The sequence below is a fragment of the Argentina silus genome (genome assembly GCF_951799395.1).
Source record: "Argentina silus genome assembly, chromosome: Y".
NCBI classification, from domain to species: Eukaryota; Metazoa; Chordata; class Actinopteri; order Argentiniformes; family Argentinidae; genus Argentina; species Argentina silus.
In genome coordinates this window covers 4,755,722-4,775,000 of record NC_139654.1, presented here as the reverse complement: position 1 = coordinate 4,775,000, position 19,279 = coordinate 4,755,722, and the positions used below count along the sequence as shown (strand labels likewise).

Genomic DNA, 19,279 nt, shown 5'->3' with positions numbered 1-19,279 from the left:
GTCTGTGTCTCTCTCTCTCTCTCTCTGTCTCTCTATCTCTCTCTCTCTCTCTCTCTCTCTCTCTGTCTCTCTCTCTCTCTCTAGGAAGTGACTGTATGCATGTCGTGTGTGTGTGTGTGTGTGTGTGTGTGTGTGTGTGTGTGTGACGCTGTGTGTGACGCTCTCTCTCTCTCTCTCTCTAGGAAGTGACAGTTTGACAGGGTGTGGTTTAGACAGTTTCTGGTATAAGAAACTCTGTCACACTGAAGACAGGCATTCGCACGATGGAACACACTTCACTCTGGATCATACTCTGTGAGTACTGTTTTTTGCGTGTGTGTGTGTGTGTGTGTGTGCGTGTGTGTGTGTGTCTAACTGAGTAGTGTGTGTGATGCTGTGGTAGAGTGTTAGAATGTAACTTTGTTGTGGAGAAGTGTTTTGGGGGATTCTTCTGGAGGTTTCTACCAGAGGAGAGCTGTTGAGCTGGACAGGTGTCAGAACACTTGTTAGAGGAGAGAAGAGGAGGAGGAGGAGGAGGAGGAGGAGGAGGAGGAGGGGAGAGGAGAGGAGAACACGCACTTCTCTACCCTCCCTCTCTCTGTTTCTCTCTTTCTCCCCCTCTCTCTCTCTCTGTCTCACTCTCGTTACTAGGAAGTGACTGTATGCATATTGTGTGTGTGTGTGTGTGTGTGTGTGTGTGTGTGTGTGTGTGTGTGTGTGTGTGTGTGTGTGTGTGTGTGTGTGTGTGTGTGTGTGTGTGTTGTCTCCCGGCAACAAGACCCCATACAAGGTCCCGGTACTAGCCGTCCTCCAAGGGTTAATAAACTTTTAGTCATGGCTCAGCTGAGTGACTATGCTAAGTCCCTTTTAAGGAAGTGCTTTTAAGGAAGTGCTTTTAAGGAAGTGCTTTTAAGGAAGTGCTCTGTCCCTCAACTCACAGTGTTAAAACAACAGAATAAAACAGTAAAACAGTAAAATAATCAAACAAGTCAATAGATCAAAAACAGTAAATCAATCTATACTTCATATTGTTACTTTTAATCATTCTTATCATTTCCCTATTTGATTATAGATACAGTAGTACATATGTTTGTGGATTTGGTGCAGGGTATAGGTGGAAGGTAGAATTTGACTGAGGAACACCCACAGCCGCGGTGTGCCTCATCAGGTTTGGTAGGATCAGGTCAGCTGTAGCCACAGCTGTGGACGTTGACTCTGATGTGGTTACCTCAGTTTGTATACCAGTGATGGTCACCGGTATGTGTCTCATACCACACTGCTACGCCTTTCCATCAAGATGGCGGCGCGTGCACACGCAGCGACCACTCGCGCTCCAGAGAATGCGGTGTTTTGTTTGTTTAATAAGTGTTTGCCCGAAAGTTTGTCGTGTTCGTCTCGTCTGTCTGCGTCGAAATACAAGTACAGTCGACAGGCTCTGCTAGACATCTGCGAGAGCAAGATTTACAACGTTTTGGACACCACAACAGAGACACTCAAAGAGCTCGGATTACTTCGCCGGCCCGCGACTACTCGACCCGACCCGACTCGACTCGACTCGACTGCCAACACTCCCCCGGAAAGGAGAGGTCGGAAGCGGTGCGCGAGGAAGCAGAAGAGGGGCAAGCGCGGAGGTATCCGGGCTAGGCTAGCGGCTAGTCCAACTCGCCCAGCCATACCATCCATCATCCTGGCCAACGTACGATCCTTGGACAACAAAATTGATCATATACGACTGCTGAGGTCAGCGAATCGGACAGTGAGTAACTGCTGTGTACTTGTTCTCACTGAAACATGGCTGAACGACAACATCCCCGACTCCGCTGTACAACTTGAGCAGCTGACATGCTATCGAGCGGACAGAGCCCTCGTCAACGGAGGTAAACAGCGTGGCGGCGGAGTTTGTGTTTACATTCGTGATGCGTGGTGCCGGGACGCTGTGGTAGTATGCAGACACTGTTCACCACTGGCGGAGTTTATGATCATAAAGTGCCGTCCTTTCTATCTGCCGAGGGAGTTTACTGCGGTCTTGCTAGCCGCAGTATACATCCCTCCAACCTCCAGCAACAGTGACAGGAATGCGGCACTTTGTGAACTGTACCAGGCCATCAGTGAACAACAGACAGCACACCCAGATGGATTTACCATCCTCGCTGGAGATTTTAATCATGCTGACCTTAAGACTGTCCTACCAAAACTCCATCAGCATGTCAATTTCCCAACAAGAGGGGAAAACACCTTGGACTTGGTCTACACTTCTCACAAAGGAGCATACAAGGCCTCCCCCCTCCCCCACATCGGACTCTCTGATCACATCACTGTCATGCTAATGCCAGCATATAGGCCCAGAGTGAAAGTCGGAAAACCGGTCCGGAAAGAGATAACTGTGTGGCCGGAGGGGTCCAGGTCTGCTCTCAAGGACTGTCTTGCAACAACAGACTGGGACATGTTCAAGCAAGCAGCCACACAGAACAACCATACGGACAATGAGGAGCTCACAGACACTGTCCTCTCCTACATCCGTAAGTGCTCTGATGATGTGACCCACAAACAGACCATCATCACTCGGGCTAACCAGAAGCCATGGCTGACAGGGGCAGTCCATCGGCTGCTGAGGGCCAGAGACAAAGCCTTCAGAGCCGGGGATGAAAATGGCCTAAGAACAGCGAGAGCCAGCCTGTCCCGTGGCATCAGGAAAGCAAAACGGGACTACACCAACAAGATTACCTGCCACTTCAAGGACAGCAGAGACACGCGGAGCCTGTGGCAGGGCATTCAGACCATAACGGACTACAAGCCCGCGCCACAGACCTGCGACAACAACATCTCTCTGCTCAACAACCTCAACAGCTTCTTTGCACGGTTTGAAGCAACAAACACAACAAGCCCACAGAAAACCCCACCCCCCCCCCACGATCAGGTCCTGTGCCTGTCTGCTGCCAGTGTGAAGAGGACACTCTCTACCATCAACCCCCGCAAAGCAACAGGCCCAGACAACATCCCAGGCCGTGTGCTGAGGGACTGCGCAGAGGAGCTTAAGGATGTCTTCACGGACATCTTTAACACTTCTTTGCGTCAAGCTGCTGTCCCATCACATTTCAAGACCTCCATCATCATACCTGTGCCAAAGAAATCCGCTCCATCCTGCTTCAATGACTATCGCCCTGTAGCACTGACCCCCATCATCATGAAGTGCTTTGAACGGCTAGTCATGTCTCACATTAAGTCCATCCTCCCCCCCACCCTGGACCCCTTTCAGTTTGCATACCGAGCAAAACGTTCCACAGAGGACGCAATCTGCTCTGCTCTCCACCCAGCCCTCACCCACCTGGAAAAAGCAGACTCATATGTGAGAATGCTTTTCATAGACTTTAGCTCAGCATTTAACACCATAATCCCGCAACAACTGATCTGTAAACTGGACCAGCTGGGGCTCAACACCTCCCTCTGCAACTGGCTGCTGGACTTCCTCAGCGAGAGACCACAAGCAGTACGAGTCGGCAACAACACCTCGAGCAGCATCACACTCAGCACAGGGGCCCCCCAAGGCTGTGTGCTCAGTCCCCTGCTCTTCACCCTGCTGACTCACGACTGCACATCAACCCACAGCACCAATCACATGGTGAAGTTTGCGGACGACACAACTCTGGTGGGTCTCATCTCCAAGAACGACGAGACCCACTATAGAAAGGAGGTCAACCTTCTGACCACGTGGTGCAGAGACAACAACCTCCTGCTGAATGTCAGCAAAACGAAGGAGATTGTGGTCGACTTCCGGAGAGGGCACACCGAACACCCACCACTGACCATCGATGGTGCTGCTGTGGAGAGAGTGAGCAGCACCAAATTCCTGGGGGTGCACATCAGTGAGGACCTCTCCTGGACCACCAACACCGCATCACTGGCGAAGACAGCCCAGCGGCGCCTCTACTTCCTCCGCAAGCTGAAGCGAGCGAAAGCTCCCACACCTATCCTGACAACATTCTACCGAGGCACCATTGAAAGCATCCTGTCCAGCTGCATCACTGTGTGGGGCGGTAGCTGCACCGAACACAGTAGGAAAGCACTGCAACGCATTGTGAACACAGCTGCTAAGATCATTGGTGCCCCACTCCCTTCCCTGCAAGAGACTTACTCCACCCGCCTCACCCGCAAAGCTACCTCGATTGTGAGCGACGCAAGCCACCCCGCACACAGTCTGTTCAGCCTCCTGCCTTCTGGAAGAAGGTATAGGAGCCTCCGTGCCCACACCACCAGACTCACGAAAAGCTTCATACCCCAAGCTGTCAGGAAGCTAAATTCTCTCCCCTCACTTCCCCCAGCCACATCCTCCAAGCTGTCAAGAAGCTGAAACCACCACCCCCCCTCCCAACCCTTCAGCCCCCCCCCCCCCCCCAAAAAAAACACTACGGACTCTGGACAATCCACTATTCTATTGCTACAATGCACTATTGCACTATTATTATTTTTTTTATACAGAATACACAGTATTTGGCTGCTACTTACTGTCTTTATTGACTGCTCTTTTTGCACTGTTTAAATTATTTTTATTGAATGTTTTACTTTTAGTATGTGTTATCTGTTGTGCCTGGGCACTTTATCTGTCTCACCGTGGGAGAGTGAGAAACGTCCTCTCGATTCCTTTGTATGTCTTGACATGTGAAGAATTGACAATAAAGCCACTTGACTTGACTCTTGAGAATAGGTTTCGGTCGATAGTGGGCAGTCTCGGACTCAGGTTCAGATTCCAAGATTAGGCCTCCCGGTGGGGTCATCTCCCTGGGTGGTGTTGTGGTTGTGTTGTGGCGTTGAGGAGATCTTGTCTTGCGTCTTTTGGCAGTCTTTTGGCAGCTCGTAGCTTTTGGCGCCATCTCCTGGTCCTTAGATGTCCTTTCCTTCATTGTTCTGACCCCGCTGGGCCTGGGTTGGTAACCTTTGGTATGGTGCTGAGTATCGGCGACTGTGTGTGTGTGTGTGTGTGTGTGTGTGCGCGTGTGTGTGTGTGTGTGTGTGTGTGTGTGTGTGTATGTGTGTGAGAGTGATATTTCTAATGTCGTGAGTCACATGACTTTCTCTCTCTGTGTGTTTCAGTCATGAGTTCTTCCATCTACTCTGGACACACGCAGTCTGAAGGTGAGTTAGGGTTAGGACTAGAAATGATACAAGCAGCTCTATCTGATAGAACTTCATTTCTATTTACTCATTTCATTTATTAAGATTTATTCAAAGCTGATCTATCCCTAAAAAAATAAATGAATAAAAAGTCCTGTGATTGACCTAGTTTATGAACTCATGTTGAATGATCACTTCTGAAATATGTGTGTTTGGTGTCTCTGAGTCTCATTCAGAAAAAGTTGTTCTAGAAAATCTAAACCTCTGGATTGTTGTGTCCCTCCGTTTATCAAAGAAAGAGTAAAAACAATAAAAAATAATAATAGATTTGTCAAAGACAGCGTTTGTGTTCTTGCACCTGTTCTCTTACAGCTCCTCCCCGTCCTGTCCTGAGTGCGTCTCCTGCATGGTGGCTGAATGTTGGAGACTCAGTGACTCTGAGCTGTGAGGTTGGAGACTCGTCTACAGGCTGGACATTCTACTGGTACAGGAGGGTGTACGATGGACAGGGTTACTCCATAGAGCAGCTACCAGACAGTGAGGGTGGGGCTGGAGGCTCCTACTCTGTCAGTCCTGTTGGTCTGAGTCACACAGGGGTGTATGCATGTAGAGCTGGGAGAAGAGACCCAGTCTATTATACATACTCCAGCTCTCCTCAGCTCCTCTGGGTAGCAGGTGAGTTACTGATGGACTGTTTCAACTCTGAACTATGACCCTGTCTCAGTCTGAACTTTGACCCCTCTCTGTCACTCTCTCTCTCTATCTCTGTCTTTGTTTTCTCTCTCTCCTTCTTCTCCCCCCCTCTCTCTCTCTCTCCCTCTCCACCTCTCTCTCCCCCCTCTCTCTCTCTCTCTCTCCCCCCACTCTCCTCCCCCTCTCTCCCCTCTCTCCTCCCCCTCTCTCCCCCCTCTCTCTCTTTCCCCCTCTCTCTCTCTCTCCCTCTCTCTCTCTTCTCCTCTCTCTCTCTCCCCCTTTCTCTGTCTTCTCCCCCTCTCTCCTCCCCCTCTCTCTCTCTCTCCCTCTACCCCCACTCTCCTCCCCCTCTCTCCCCTCTCTCCTCCCCCTCTCTCCCCCCTCTCTCTCTTCTCCCTCTCTCTCTCTCCCCCTTTCTCTCTCTTCTCCCCCTCTCTCTCCTCCCCCTCTCTCCCCCCTCTCTCTCTCTCCCCCTCTCTCTCCCCCCCTCTCTCTCTCCCTCTCCCTCCCTCCCTCTCTCTCCCCCCCCCCTCTCTCTCTCTCTCCCAGGCCTCTCTCCTCCAGCCTCTCTGACCGTCAGTCCCAACAGATCTCAGTTCTTCTCTGGTGAGTCTGTCTCAGTGAGCTGTGAGGTGCAGGGGAGCTCTACTGGATGGAGAGTGATGAGCTTCACAGAGCGTTTCTGGCAGCCAGAGTGTCCCTCTGTTAAATCATCAACTGGACCCACATGCCTCCTCCCCTCTGTATCCACCTCTGACAGTGGAGTGTTCTGGTGTGAGTCTGGGTCAGGAGATTACAGCAATGCTGTCAACATCACAGTGACTGGTAAGCTGTTGTCACTTCTACAGTCATTAGGGTTAGGGTTAGGGTGGGTCAGGGGGGGTCAGGGTTAGGGTTAGGGTTAGGGTCAGGGGGGGTCAGGGTTAGTACAGGGGGGGTAGGGATAGGGGAAGCTGTTCAGTTCTACAGTCGTTTGGTGTCTTTGAGTCTCATTCAGAAAATGTGGTTGTAGAAAATCTCAACCTCTGGATTGTTGGGTTAGGGTTACGCAGGTCAGAGGTCAAGTTACTGGACGACTGTTTCTACCAAAATGATGTCTTATTCATGACCTCCAATAATACCAACGTGTTCTAACTCTGATTCCTCCTCCACCTGCACCTCCACCTCCACCTGCATCTCCACCTCCACCTGCACCTCCACCTGCATCTCCACCTCCACCTCCACCTCCACGTCCACCTGCACCTGCATCTCCACCTCCACCTGCACCTCCACCTGCATCTCCACCTCAACCTGCACCTCCACCTGCATCTCCACCTCCACCTCCACCTCCACCTCCACCTGCATCTCCACCTCCACCTGCACCTCTATCACTACCTCCACCTCACCCTCCACCTCCACCTCCACCTGCAACTCCACCTCACCTTCCACCGTCACCTCACCCTCCACCTACAACTCCACCTCACCCTCCACCTCCAGCTCCAACTCCACCTCCAGCTCCAGTGGTCTTCATGTCTCTGCCCAGGCTGTTGTGTAGTTTACTGGTGGTGTTCCCCTACCTGCTGGTGACCATCGTGCTAGTGGTGAAACGTTGCAGGGCTCCAGGTAAGAACCCTCTGCCCTCTACACCTACAGCTAGCTGACCCTCCTAAACACTCCCCTGTCTACACTACACTACAGCTAACTGACCCTCCTAAACCCTCCCCTGTCTACACTACAGCTAGCTGACCCTCCTAAACACTCCCCTGTCTACACTACACTACAGCTAGCTGACCCTCCTAAACACTCCCCTGTCTACACTTCACTACAGCTAACTGACCCTCTTAAACACTCCCCTGTCTACACTACAGCTAGCTGATCCTCCTAAACACTCCCCTGTCTACACTACACTACAGCTCGCTGACCCTCCTAAACACTCTCCTGTCTACACTACACTACAGCTAGCTGACCCTCCTAAACACTCCCCTGTCTACACTACACTACAGCTAGCTGACCCTTTTAAACACTCCCCTGTCTACACTACCCTACAGCTAGCTGACCCTCCTAAACACTCCCCTGTCTACACTACACTACAGCTAGCTGACCCTCCTAAACACCCCCCTGTCTACACTACACTACAGCTAGCTGACCCTCCTAAACACTCCCCTGTCTACACTACACTACAGCTAGCTGACCCTCCTAAACACTCCCCTGTCTACACTACACTACAGCTAGCTGACCCTCCTAAACACTCCCCTGTCTACACTACACTACAGCTAGCTGACCCTCCTAAACACTCCCCTGTCTACACTACACTACAGCTAGCTGACCCTCCTAAACACTCCCCTGTCTACACTACAGCTAGCTGACCCTCCTAAACACTCCCCTGTCTACACTACAGCTAGCTGACCCTCCTAAACACTCCCCTGTCTACACTACACTACAGCTAGCTGACCCTCCGAAACACTCCCCTGTCTACACTACACTACAGCTAACTGACCCTCCTAAACACTCCCCTGTCTACACTACACTACAGCTAGCTGACCCTCCTAAACACTCCCCTGTCTACACTACACTACAGCTAGCTGACCCTCCTAAACACTCCCCTGTCTACACTACACTACAGCTAGCTGACCCTCCTAAACACTCCCCTGTCTACACTACACTACAGCTAGCTGACCCTCCTAAACACTCCCCTGTCTACACTACACTACAGCTCGCTGACCCTCCTAAACACTCCCCTGTCTACACTACACTACAGCTAGCTGACCCTCCTAAACACTCCCCTGTCTACACTACACTACAGCTAGCTGACCCTCCTAAACACCCCCCTGTCTACACTACACTACAGCTAACTGACCCTCTTAAACACTCCCCTGTCTACACTACAGCTAGCTGACCCTCCTAAACACTCCCCTGTCTACACTACACTACAGCTAGCTGACCCTATTAAACACTCCCCTGTCTACACTACACTACAGCTAGCTGACCCTCCTAAACACTCCCCTGTCTACACTACACTACAGTTAGCTGACCCTCCTAAACACTCCCCTGTCTACACTACACTACAGCTCGCTGACCCTCCTAAGGGTCATTGAACACTGCCCTCTGGTGTCAGAATGGGAACACTGCCCTCTGGTGTCAGAATGGGAACACTGCCCTCTGGTGTCAGAATGGGAACACTGCCCTCTGGTGTCAGAATGGGAACGTTGCCTCTGGTTGTGTGAATAGGACCAGAGATTGTATATACTAGAGATACGCCTCTCCCTTGATTCACTGTTGGTTCTGACAGAGACGGGGAAGATGGCGCCTGTCCCATGTGGGGATACATTTCTGACCAATCACCACGCAGTTATAGATTAGCGTTACTGACAGCTGTCGTTGCTAGGTTCGCGTTGCTAGGATCACGTATATTATTTTATAGCCCGGTTCTAACTGGTAATTAGCCAGTATTTACTAAGAAACTATGAGGTAACTATGTGGTAACAAGGGCTTCTGCTGCCTCAGTGAGTTCATCACCATGGTAACTACCTGGTCTTGAATGACACACAGAGAGGCTTGAGTCAGTCAATCGAAAAGAAACAGCGTTTAATTGAATATCACATTTTATTTCATATCAGCAATGATACAAAATCATGTTATTTTATTCCTGTGTTGAACAGCTCAGCCTGATGAAGAGAAGCCAAGCAATGATGTCATCATGATGTCAGATTTGGATCCTCAGGAGTAACTGAACGTCCAGCAACAAGACATGGAAGCTATTTTAGCTCAGCTTTAAAGGGGCAATCTGGGATTGGTACATCCATGTTGGGACTCATAAATGAATGATATACAGGATAGCCATTGAGTCTTGAGGAATATGACTTATAAATGCCTCATGAATTGACTTCAACTGACCCCAAAATATGAATCAGAAGACAAAATATCAGGTTGTTTTACTTAACCCTAACCCTAACCCTAACCATTATGAAGTTAACATGTTAAAACCATCATGAAGTTAACATGGTGAAAACCATTTAAAATGTCATGGATGGTCAGTTATTTCAACCATCGCTCCGTCTCTGAATTTGAGAGGTTACATTTCTCTAGCCCCGTCCCTCAGCCTGGCGGGGAGACCGTTGTTTGAATCCCAGATTGCCCCTTTAAGAAAATGAATGTTGTTTTATCATAGAAAAAGGGTTTGATGCTTTTTATATTTCGAAGGATGTTTTCTGCTTTTTAAGGTCAGACTGAGGTCTAAGGTTAGCTTTGCTTGAATAAAAACAATGTTAGCATAGAACAACAATGTTATTTACTTATGCTTTTACTTGTATTCAGAAATATTTTTGCTTAATCGGTTGTTTCTTTATTTTGATATGCATTGTTTTTTCATTAGATTATGTTAAAGACATCTTTTCTTTAGAATTTTGAAATATGTTTTGCTTTTTAGAGGTATTTTAAGAAAACTTCTTTTTCCATTGGTATTAGTCATTAAACCGGCCGATAAGACATTCCTTCTTTCTGCTTGGAGCTGGAATGTTGTTTCACATCATTAGTTTAATGTGTTTTTAACATGCAATTACATGTTTTGATGGCGTTTACCAGACCGTGTTTACCAGACTGTACCAGATCGTTGTTGGGAATTTATTTTTATAAATACAGTTTATTTTTGCTAAATGAAAAATACATTACTGCAGTGTGCTAAATTTACTAATGTGGTGGCCTGTTGATAAATGAGAGATGGATCAAGCATTAGTCCCGTGGTACGTTGGATTAATACATGGAGACGTCAAGCCAGGCTATCAAGAAGGATGTTGCAACACATGTTTACACAAAAAGCTGTAGTGGAAAAGTACCAGACTAGGGAGGGACAAACCAGAGCAGGTGTGTTATCTCTCTAGCAGGGCGCTGTCTCCGCTGATGGGACCAATCGTGTGCCAAGGGGCTGGGACCAGCCCGTGCACCAACAAGGGAGAGCCAAGTCTAAACCACGGCTTCTCCCCAACCAAACAGCCAATCACATCATTTGTGTTACTGCTTTACGTGACTGTTAGAATCCATCCATTTTTGGAGGGTTGGTTACAGATTAACAGCTTGCTGTTCCTTGCCAAAGTGGTCCTTGTACAAGCCTGAAATTTTGACATAAATAAAATAGCTAAAAGTAAGAAGTTGTTTGTCTGATCCTTAAAAAAAAGAACACGCTCTGACACCATGTTGACCAGACCACGCGGTGACATCATATCGCTGAGTCTACCTTTAACTGAATCTTATCTCGGTGTCTGGGGTTTCTGAAGGGATGCTTTTCTGTGTCTGTGTTCATTGCATCGATCAATCAGGGTGGGAAATATGTATATGAACATGCAACGCAACAGTGGCCTTCATGTTTGCAGTGAAAGTTTGAGAGTATCGATTGGAAGATGAAGAAATGGATTGACTTTCAAAGAGTAGGAAGTCAAATGCAGAAGGAGACTTTGAGTGGATGCTAACTGGTATTGAATGAAGGTTGCTGTTATGATGTGAAGTTTATGATGATGGTGTGAGGGTTGACAAGACATTATTATAATAATAGTAGCTGGTTTAATGTAAGCACTAATCTATCAATCATGGGGGCAGGCAAGTTAAATCCAAACTTGAATTTGCACATTGAATGTCTGAGAATACAAACTAAAATATGAAGGAATGTTTGGCATTGAAAGAATATGAACTAAGTAAGAATATTTGGTGTTTAAGAACATTTTAAATTAAGTTTGAGATGTCAAAAGAATGAGGTCACCCGGTAAAAAGGCATCATCAGGAAGAGAATACTATTCCATTGTTTGCTTCGGACAATGAAGATTTAGATTTAAGTAAAAAGGCAAGTGATTGAATGTTTTAATGATAATGCTTAAAAACCTACTGCTAAGAGTAATAGTCTGATATATATATATATATATATATATATATATATATATATATATATATATATGATAACTGTGTGTTAATCAGTAATTCAGAACAGTAAAAGACCGTTCTGACTATATGTGTAACTTTAACCAACATGTGGAAGCCTGTTTGTGTTAAGGTTAGGGTTAGGTTAGGTTAAGGTTAGGTTAAGGTTAGGTTAGGTTAGGTTAGGTTAGGTTAGGTTAGGTTAAGTTAAGGTTAGGGTTAGGTTAGGTTAGGTTAAGGTTAGGTTAGGTTAGGTTAGGTTAGGTTAGGTTAAGTTAAGGTTAGGTTAGGTTAAGGTTAGGTTAGATTAGGTTAGGTTAGGTTAGGTTAGGTTAGGTTAGGTTAGGTTAAGGTTAGGTTAAGGTTAGGTTAGGTTAGGGTGGTGTTGTGGTGTTGTGTATCTGAGTTCCCTGAAGCACCCGGCCGGCCAGCAGGCCAAGTGGACCAGCTCAAACTCAAGTCATTTTCTCTTCTCTCTGTTGTCTGTAATAAAGGCTTTATAAAGGGAACTCCTGCTGTCATCTCCATTAATCAAAATGTACTACAGGTTTATTTTACAACAATATGACTTGTTGAACGGACTTTGCAGCAAGGATAGACGTTTGTAATTCCACCTGAGAAAAAAAAAGCTATTCTATTCTACGAGTTCAGGCATATGGGCAAACTACACATGAACGTTACTAACTAGCACAGGCTAACTACACATTAATGTTTCTACTAGCACAGGCTAACTACACATTCATGTTTCTACTAGCACAGGCTAACTACATGTTTCTACTAGCACAGGCTAACTACATGTTTCTACCAGCACAGGCTAACTACATGTTTCTACTAGCACAGGCTAACTACATGTTTCTACTAGCACATGCTAACTACACATTAATGTTTCTACTAGCACAGGCTAACTACATGTTTCTACTAGCACAGGCTAAGTACACATGAACTAGCCTAGTCCTGGACTAAATCACACATACATAGGGTTAGGTTAGATATATATATAAACATACGGTTAGGGGTTAGGTTTAATGAAAATCATTTGTTGTACTGTTGCTTCTACTCAATCCATGCATCAGAAGCTGATAATCCATGTCTTCTACCAACCGTAACCCCATCAGTCACGACATAGATCAGGAGAGACCAGGATGGAGGTCATGGTTAGACTGCAGGAGAGAAAGAAGGAGGCCTGGGCTGTCCTGAATGAGAGGATGGAGCTACAGTCTAACCCAGGGGTGGGCAAACTTTTTGGCTCAGGGGCCACATTGACTTTTAAAATTTGACAGACGGGCCGGGCCAGCACCAGATGCATACATATCAAACATAAAACATATATCAAAAATGATAAACATATCAAACATAAACATAAAAAATACAGGGTTAATACTTACATTTACTTTTAGCGGGAACAGTGTTGTTGATCACCCTTTTTGACCAGTGCATCGAAGTCTGGTGTTAGTTTTGTTGTGGCAATTCTCAGAACAGATCTGAGGTGTTCATCACTCAACTGGGATCTGTGGGGTGCTTTGTTGGTGTTCATCACGCTAAAAGTCTGTTCACGCACATACGTAGAGCCAAACAACATCCTCTGTGCCATCTTTTGGATGTTTGGAAATTTGGCTGCGCTTAATGAAGCATAAAACTCATCCAGTTTAAGAGAGTTGAACTTCTCCTTTAAGACGGTGTCACATTGGAGATCAATCAGTTCCAACTGCAACTCCTGTGGCGCCGTTTCACTCATACTTTCCCCAAACTTAACCAGCGGACATTAGAGTGGTAAAGCAAGTCCTGGTGATCAGCGTCAGTTTCTTCAAGAAACATAATAAACTGACGATGCTGAAGTCCCCTCGCTCGAATAAAGTTAACAAGTTTTACAACTGGCTTCACTACGTGGTCAAGCTGCAATACGGATTTACACAGTGCTTCCTGGTGGATTATGCAGTGTAGGAAAATTACCTCCTGCTCAGGGTTGTCCTCTTTCACCCTCTCCTGGATTCTTTTGAGCAGCCCGACGTTTTTTCCAGTCAGATTTGGCGATCCATCTGTGGTAACGTTGGCGAGTGTACTCCAAGGTAGCTTGTGCCTCTTGATGACCCCCAACACGCTGTCATACAAGTCCTCTTTCCGCGTTTTCCCCCTCAGGGATTCCATGGCCAAAAACTCCTCCGTTATCTCAGAATTGTCATTAATCCCTCTGATAAAAATGACAAGCTGAGCGGTGTCCTTTATGTCATTACTTTCGTCCAGTGCCAAGGAATATAATGTAAATGACTCCGCTTTTTTGTTTAGCTTGCTAGCTAAGTCTTCGTCAATTAGCTCAACACGGCGAGTCACTGTCCTGCGTGATAAGCTCATTTTTTCAAATTTGTTCTTGCTCTCAGGACACAAGATACCTGCTGTCTCTACCATGCACTCTTTGAGAAACTCCCCTTCTGAGAAAGGCTTGCTGGTCTTTGCTAATTTGAATGCCAGCAAATAACTTGCCTTCGTGCTTGATTCTTGAATGGCAGTTTGTCGGATAAAGGTGTTTTGCTGAGCCTGCAAACTAGCTGCCAACCTCAAAGCGGTAGCTGTCCGTTCTTGCGTTGACTGGTTGTTAGCGTAATTAGCATGTTTGGTGGAAAAGTGACGGCTGATGTTGTATTCCTTTAAAACCGCAACGGTTTCTTGGCAAATAAGACATACAGCCTTTGACCGGACTTAAATGAAAAAGTATTTAGTTTCCCATTCCTTATTAAACACTCTGCACTCACTGTCGACTTTTCTTTTCTTTGGCCCACTCATTGTTGCAGATGGGTTCAGAACAGTAGCAGAGTAATAACAGAGAGTAGCCCGGGCTCCGCAAAATCAACTCAATGTATGACTGCCCCTTAGTGCGCTACCTGGTGGAATGCCAGGCATTACAAGACAAGGTCAAATGAATGCAGTTTAGTAATTTAATTAATATTCAACCCTCAAATCTGTACCAATCTTCGGCGGGCCGTATTAAAAAGACAAACGGGCCGGATGTGGCCCGCGGGCCGTAGTTTGCCCACCCCTGGTCTAACCCTAAACCATGGATGAGACGTCTCTCTGTCAGATATATGGTGAAGTCCTTGTTAACAGCCTTAGATGGGATCATCTCAACTGTTCAAAGAAAAAGGAAATAATGATCATGAAAAACTCTCTGCCACTATTGACATTTAACAGCAGCGCCCTCTGCTGGCAATTAATTCCTCTAGAGCAGGGGTGCCCAACCTTTTTTGACCCAAGATCTACTTTTCAAGTCGCCAACCTCCCGAGATCTACCAGTCCAGTGTCAACATCGCAAACCCACACACATCGTTTCCAGCCTGCAGTAACTAACCTCACAACACTTTTTCTTGTTGTCACACAACCACTAGACATCACATCACAAACCCTCCCTCTCTCAAACACACACACAGACAAATTCCTCTCACACAGTTGCCAGTTTGCATAGTGTGCTGTAGCACAAACCCGCTCTCTCTCTCACACACACACACACACACACACACGCCAATCTGCATGATGAGCAATAGCCATAACTGACCTTAATATGAACCAAACAGAAAAATAAACCAGATACAAAACAGGTAGATCTCTGTGTTACGACTCCAGATGAAAACTCGTCTACGTCTAGGGGCGGTAGAGGAGTCGCAACAAAAAGGTAGTACATCAGACTTATTGTAGGAATTAAACAACCACAAACCACAATTCAACTATGTACAGTTATTTGTTTCCTCAGGGAAAACACAACACAAGACACACGCCAAGGAGAAAAGGGAACTTTTTTTGAGCGGTGCCAAAGCAAAGAAATCATAAACAAAAGTGATGTCCTAAACTAGTGCAGTAGTAAGCTATACTATCAGGGCTATGCTAAAGTGCTATGCTACACTAGACTAGAACATACATGGGGCGGCACCCACTCCTAACCTGGTGAATTGTAACAGAGGTGAGCCTACGTGTTGGAAATGTAAACCCATGGGTCTCTTACCTATTCACCTTACCCCTATGGCGTACAATTAACAGACAGACAAATTATGAGAAAAACAATAAGTAAACAATGACGTAAATATAACAAAAGAAAACTAGATGTAAACAAGTACGTTGGAGGTTTCGATCAACCAGGCAACAGTGAGTCGACAGCAAACACAAGACTACGGTGAAAATGGGTTGACTCCCGAGGGGAAGTCCAGCGGAGCTTTTAAAGGACACGGACAGCCCTCTGATTGGTCAGGAACAGTGATGACTGATGGGGACGAATGGCCAATTGCTGACGGACACCTGAATGTAGAGTGACAGGGTAAGGGAAAAACAGAAGGAAACACAAAACACAACAAGGATACACGCACATGTAGGAGTGGGAACGTAACACTCTGAGTTTGAAAAAAGGAAATCACTTCCTACCTTAGTGGGAGACCTGACACTGGGAGGAGGAGGCTAGCTTCTCGTAGTCAGGAGTGTAGGAGCTGGTTGCAAGGCGTGTGTGCTCAGCATCATTCTCCTCCAAGTGAGCACGGAAAAGCCTTCTCTGCAGACTCCTGGCCCGAACTGAACACACAATCTTCATTGCAATATCCATCACTTCTTTCATATTTGAAATCTTTCCACACAACGCTTGCTGGTGAATTATACAATGATAATTCAGGATATCTGGGAAAGATTCACTTTCTTTGCAATGAACCCACTGGTGCGGCCCATCATAGCAGGCGCCCCATCAGTTGGGATGGAGATCAGCTTGAAGAGCGGCAGTTTTGTCTCGCTAACAAATCCCATGAAAGCATTAAACATATCCTCACCTCTGGTGTGTCCTTTTAATGGCAAAATGGTGAGTAGCTCTTCCTTGGCGCTCATGTCTTCAAAAACCATCCTGATGAAAACACACAATTGTGCCACATCCACCATATCAGTCGACTCGTCAAATTGGAGGGAAAAGCACTCACGCGTCAATATCCTTCCTCAGTTGCTCCTCCACATCCACAGCCATTCCCTCACATCGCCTTGTAGTCGTATTGCGGGAGAGTTGCACTTCTTTAATGGCCTTCACGATCTCGGTTTTATTTTTAAAGTCGTCAAAAAGGCTATCCGCTGCCTCGAGAAAGGCTTCCTTCACAATATCGCTGTCTTTGAATGGCTTCTTGTGTTTAGCAAGGACGTGACTGACGCGATAGGAAGCAATAGTTGCGGCCTTACCCTGGGTCTTCGGTTTGGTGAAGATTGACTGCCGTGCTGCAAGCTGTGCTTTCAAATCCCGCACTTTTGTGGCGCGTAAAGGCGTTTTTGCAGGGAAATCCCTCTCGTAGCTCCCGGGTACCGTTTTAAAATGCCGCTCCAGATTCCCTTTCTTTGCCAACGCCACCGTTGCATTGCAGATCAAACAAACAGGCTTTGAATGAGAATAAACACAAAAATAATCTTCCTCCCATTCAGGGTGAAAATGGTAGGTCTTGGCTCGTTTCCCCTCAGACATGTTAAAGTTTAGGAGTGCGTAACCGCTCTGATCGCTAGCTGCTAGCTACTGTTGACAGCTGTCAACTTACTATCATGCATGTCTCGCGCTACAGTAGGTTAAACGTGACCTACTTTTTTTTTTTTTGTGGACGTGTTTAAGAGACTGATAGGGTGTGCAGGCAAGGACTCATGATAGGCTGTAGTGTACATTTAATACAAAATATAACACACACACACACACACACAAAACAAAACATATCCAACGACGCATAACTACAACAAAACAAAACAGTTTACAGTTACACATAAAAAAGACTTTTTTTTTTTCATTTTTTCCTACACCCCTCGTGATCGACTTGGGATCAGGCCGGGGTCTACCAGTAGACCGCGATCGACTGGTTGGGCACTCCTGCTCTAGAGCAGCGGTCCTCAACCTTTTTTGCACCACGGACCAGTTTCATGCAAGACTACTTTTCCACGGACCGGGGGGGAAAGAATCACGCGCATAACAAAACACAATAAAGTGCATATTATATAATTTAATTATTCATTTAATTATTACATTTATAATGTAAAAGTGACTCAACTCACCATAATACAGAATCAGTGGGAGCACTGAGCTTGTTTCCCTGCAACGAGACGGTCCCATCTAGGGGTGATGGGAGACAGTGACACCCGAAGTGTCCTTACCGGCAGGCATGATCAACTCTTCACCAATAGTGAAGGGCTTCTTAGCCTTGGCAATGCGGTTAGCCACTAAGAATGATGCTCTCAGTGCAGACAAATTTGATGATGTGGTGGCCTTCAATAATTGCTTCTGTCCTTCGTGTTCATGTTTTTTTCTTTTAAAAAAACACCAAAGACTTGTCTTTTAATGCAGGGTGCTTGGTCTCTACGTGGCGAAGCAGTTTTGAAGGCTTCATGGCCTCGTTGGATAGCCGGTCGCCACATATTATACAGAGCGGGCTTGGGGCATGTCAATCACCTGTTGCGATGAACCCGTAATTTAAGTAGGACTCTTAGGTATTTTCTTTTAAATGCAGCTTTCTTTTTTTTTGGCAGTCTAGGAGTCTTCTGCTGTCTCATCATAGAGTCTTTCCCCCTTTTCAAAGAATCTCTCCAGCAATGTTTGTTTTTTACTCATTTTTGCTGGGTTAGCTTGTGGGCTTCATTTATCGGTGCATGGAAAAAAAACTGCGACTGAGAAGTGTGGAAAAGTGGCACAGATGGAAGTGGTCATTTTTCAAACACCCTGCAGACTGCGATAGTCAATAAAATGGAAATAAAATACAAATTAAAATGTTTTTATTCTTTCTGTGCGGCCCGGTACCAAATGATCCACGGCCGAAACTGGTCCGCGGCCCGGTAATTGGGGACTCCTGCTCTAGATTACTGCAAGGAGACAGAGAACGTCCCAGGGTTCGGGTTAGGGTTGGGGTTATGATTAGGGTTTGGGTCAGGTTCAGGGTCAGGGTTAGAGTTAGAGTTAGGGTTAGAGTTTGGGTCAGGGTCAGGGTTAGGGTCAGGGTTAGAGTTAGAGTTAGGGTTAGAGTCAGGGTCAGGGTCAGGGTCAGGGTCAGGGTTAGAGTTAGGGTTAGGGTTAGGGTTAGGGTTAGAGTCAGGGTCAGGGTTAGAGTTAGAGTTAGAGTTAGGGTTAGGGTTAGAGTCAGGGTCAGGGCTAGAGTTAGAGTTAGGGTTAGGGTTAGGGTTAGAGTCAGGGTCAGGGTTAAGATTCAAGATTCAAGATTCAAAGTGTTTATTATCATATGCACAGTAGAAAACATGTTTCCCTGTACAATGAAATTCTTGCTTTGCTGTCCGCAGAATGCCAACCAATGTAAAATATACAATACTAAAGAATATACAATATATACTAAACAAATGTACAAGACAGCAACATTTAAGGCATAAAATAAAATAGCAGCAATAATAATAATAAAACAGTGCAAATGTAGCAGTGCAATTATGCAAACTGGAAAATTCAGTTATTTGAGGTAGTAAGGTTATATTAATCTCCTATGGGTTGTTTAGGAGCCTGATGGCAGTGGGAAAGAAGGAGTTCTTCAGTCTGGTGGTCCTGCATTTAACACTTCTGTACCTCCGGCCTGAGGGTAGAAGTGTGAACAGTCCGTGCTGGGGGTGGGTGGGGTCCTTGAGGATGGAGGCGGCT

At 46.4% G+C, this 19,279-nt stretch overlaps 2 protein-coding genes across 2 annotated transcripts in view; one reads left to right on the top strand and one right to left on the bottom strand.

Moving 5' to 3' along the window:
• The window catches only part of LOC310823899 (uncharacterized protein), a 310,796-nt gene that overhangs the window by 84,790 nt on the left and 206,727 nt on the right, over positions 1–19,279 (bottom strand). The gene's annotated exons all lie outside the window — the stretch shown is intronic.
• On the top strand, positions 5,070–10,892 carry LOC310823736 (uncharacterized protein; the record flags this gene model as incomplete). Its single annotated transcript, XM_083696585.1, has 5 exons — positions 5,070–5,109; positions 5,461–5,631; positions 6,403–6,606; positions 7,258–7,383; positions 9,420–10,892. The coding sequence occupies 5 exons, from the start codon at positions 5,070–5,072 to the stop codon at positions 9,485–9,487; spliced, it is 609 nt and encodes a 202-aa protein (XP_083552711.1). The 3' UTR covers positions 9,488–10,892.